The sequence below is a fragment of the Mytilus californianus genome, unplaced genomic scaffold (assembly GCF_021869535.1).
Source record: "Mytilus californianus isolate M0D057914Y unplaced genomic scaffold, xbMytCali1.0.p SCAF_9, whole genome shotgun sequence".
Lineage (NCBI taxonomy): Eukaryota > Metazoa > Mollusca > Bivalvia > Mytilida > Mytilidae > Mytilus > Mytilus californianus.
Window position 1 is genome coordinate 71180670 of NW_026262745.1, and position 3555 is coordinate 71184224.

The 3555-nt window shown below is 32.3% G+C and overlaps 1 protein-coding gene across 1 annotated transcript; it reads left to right on the forward strand.

Moving 5' to 3' along the window:
• Positions 1-776: 776 nt before the first annotated feature.
• Positions 777-2599, forward strand: LOC127715047 (uncharacterized). The gene has a single exon (XM_052221065.1). The coding sequence runs from the start codon at positions 869-871 to the stop codon at positions 2501-2503; it is 1635 nt and encodes a 544-aa protein (XP_052077025.1). The 5' UTR covers positions 777-868; the 3' UTR covers positions 2504-2599.
• The last annotated feature ends 956 nt before the right edge of the window (positions 2600-3555 follow it).

A 3555-nucleotide genomic window follows, 5' to 3' on the forward strand; every position in this document is an offset into this window, starting at 1 on the left:
ATATATACTATGTGAAAAAAGTAATGCCATATCATGCAATGCAATGCATGAAATTACACAATTTTTCTCTCGAGTAATGCATTAAATTACAATAACATGTAAAGCAAAAAATGCTGCATTACACATTGCATGCAATTACTTGGAAAAATGTAATGCATTACCATGCATTGCAATTACAAATTTGCATTACCCCATGCCTGCATCATATCAGTACATTTTAATCATGTTCATATCATATAAAGGTGTTTGAACATCGTATTATGACAAGTGCACATCACATTAATATAAATGCACATTTTAATGAAACGAAAATAGGCATAACAAGATAGTTTTGGCGTTCCATATAATTTAATGTTGACGCACATTGTTCAGATCAGAGAATATAGCCATAAAAGCTATATTATGAAAAATTTAACCAAAAATTGGGGTCTGAAAAAAAAAACTAATTTAATATCACCTAGTTATGCCAAAACTATTTCTATGCTGAATATTAAGGGTTTTTTTTTTGGCCAGATATGACGAATAAATTAATAAATCTTTGGGCAATTTTTAAGAATTCGCAAACTCAATAATTTTTCTTATTTTTGTTTTTTACAGAAACAGCAGTCACAAATGCATCAATAACTTTGTATCATTACCTATGTCAGAATATTGTTGGAATAGAAAAACATGTAAGAATATTCAGATTGATGAACAATATCAGAGACAATTTACAGAGCAACAAGAATTGGACATTAATTACCAGTGGAAGTTTCGGAGAGGGACTAGTGATGCGCGGTAGTGATTAAGATATAATGGCGGTAGTGAAAAGATTGAGGTATGTGAAGACATACACATTTATTTCAATGGTGATAAAATACATTTCACAATGGAACAAGAAGATACACAGCCAGGTTTCACAAAGTTACGCCTAGTGCACAGTAATGACCACAATATTTCAAAAGACTGTATTTATATCGGTAGTGATTTTTACTTGTCAAATATTTTATTCAAACAAACATTTTCAAAGAACTTATGGACTGTACATGGGCCATGTGTGACCGATGTCAATGGATTATATGACTTTGCAAACTGTTTACATTGTAAATTATGGATAACACCAGCAAAACAATGGGTAACACGGTCAAATAACTCATGGCCGAGATTTGATGTCAAACAGGCTATTGTAAATCACGGGGTTCTATTTGTACCTGTAGGTGTAAAAGAATCTTCACAAGAAGATTTAGAATGGCGAATATCATTTTCCGTTGGCGAAAAACTTCTTATGTATTCGTTTACACATACACAATTATTATGTTATGCACTCCTGAAAATTCTTCTAAAAGATGTTATAGCATTATACATTGATTGTCAAGAATTACTTTGTTCATATTTCATGAAAACAATTCTGTTTTGGATAAGCGAAGAATTGCCTCCATCAATATGGAAACCTGAAAACTTGATATCTTGTTTCATGAGATGCTTCAGGAGGCTTATATATTGTGTTGAATACAAAGTTTGTCCGCATTATTTCATTCCAGAAAATAATCTATTTGAGAAAAAGATACAAGGGCAAGCACAGAAAACACTTTTAAAGAGGTTGTATATTCTAAACAGTTGCGATTGGGGATGCATCTTTATTTCGGACCAAATTCCGAATTTGGATGAACTTTTGGTTATAAGCAAAGAGACAAGTTATTTGTATGCCAAGAGTGTTGAAAGATTACTAAACGCAGACATATTTTTTATCGATTTTTTGGGTTCTTTTTTGGATTGTCGTTTGGAAAAGGTGATATACAAGATATTGTCAAGTAAGAGTTCAAAAATCAAATACCTGTTTACAAACTACATTACAAAATTTTTTTGCAAAAGGAAGGGATTAGATAATATTTCCTATAATAAATCTACCTATAAAGAGAACAATACTTGTATAAGTACACTGCTACTGAACACACCTCATGACGCTGTATCTGGATGGCTGTTGTTAGCTTCGTTTTTCTACAGAAGAAAACAATACAATACAGCTCTCTACATTATTCAGTATTCTCTTTTAAAATGTTCACCAGAAAAACTTCAAAAATTCATGCAGTTAACAGATATTCATTACGAGCTATTTGATTTACATTTATTTAGGAATATGACTATTGTTCAGTTATGGAAATTCTTGCTTTTAGGTTTGGTGTCCATCAAAAGCTCTGAATTACAACCGGATGAATTACAAATGGTAAAACATAACTTTTTTCCTCCAATAGTATATGCTCATTTCATTCATTTTCTATGCCATTATCATCTACAAAATGGCAGGCAATGTTATGATTCCCTACGGGATCTACAGTTGACTATAGAGGCCAACTATTGTATAGCTCATCCCACGTTGAGAGGTACATCTTACTACGTCCTTGGTATTAGTTGTCAATTGTTAGGTGACATAGAAGGAGCGAAACTAGATTTCATGCGTTCTATATTATTATTTCCCCATCAAAAACATAACAGAGCATTCCAACAATTGTCATTGATAAGCTGAACGTGATTTTGTTGATGTTGATAAACGTGTTGATATATATTGCTGTTATATTTTTATATCAAGTATTATTTTGATTAAATGCCTTAAACAGTCATAGTTCCAAATTAATGTTACTGTTAGTCTTGATGTTTGTAAATCAAAGAAAACAATGTATGGGAATCATAAAGATGACCCCGTCGACAAAAAAAGCGTGTTACCCTGTCCGTATAACTGTTTAAAGTCACAAAGCCCACACATTCGACAAAATTCATTAGGCGAAACCAATCGCAATCTTCGTCTCTAACATATCGTAGTGAAATCACCAAAAAAAATAACCAAATATGCGGAGGTGTGTATAAAACGTCCGTATAACTGTTATTTTCATGACATTTTAAAAGTTCAAATCCTGTAACTTCACCAAACAACAATGGAGCGGAACCAAACGTATACCCGATCTGTTACTGATTATCGTAGATTCATATACTAACAATCAGTATTAGGGTTTGAGTTGTGTGCTTCGTGTTATGATAAGACTAGGTTTACTCTCAAGAAAATACTACTGTACAGTTCAATATTACACTATTACATAGATACGCGACATCATATAGTTAATAGCGACGGCACATATAATAACGCTTTACGCTCCCGCAATCCTCGTCATCCTGGGGGCCACTGAAATGAAAATTACATGTACTAAGAAAAAAAAATTTTACAATCACAAAGAATAAAAAAGATTTTACTAATACTGTCTCTGTAATACACTTTTAACTAAAATCACAATTATATTTAAAATTGCATCTCGGTCATAGAATGTCATTGAAAGTGAACACCACTGTAACATGTGTAAAAGTCCATAAAACAGATTATACAGTCCATACTCACTATTTCAATCGTAAAAGTCCTTATTCTTCCTATCTAACTGTGACGGAAACGAAGAGAATATTGCGTTTTACAATTTTCACTTTTTGGTCCTTGTAATTCAAACGGATATGATTTAACAATTGGTCTGTTTGTTATACCAGTATCTGTTTTGGTGAAAGCAGATCGTATAAATCCATCTTTTCCACGAACCA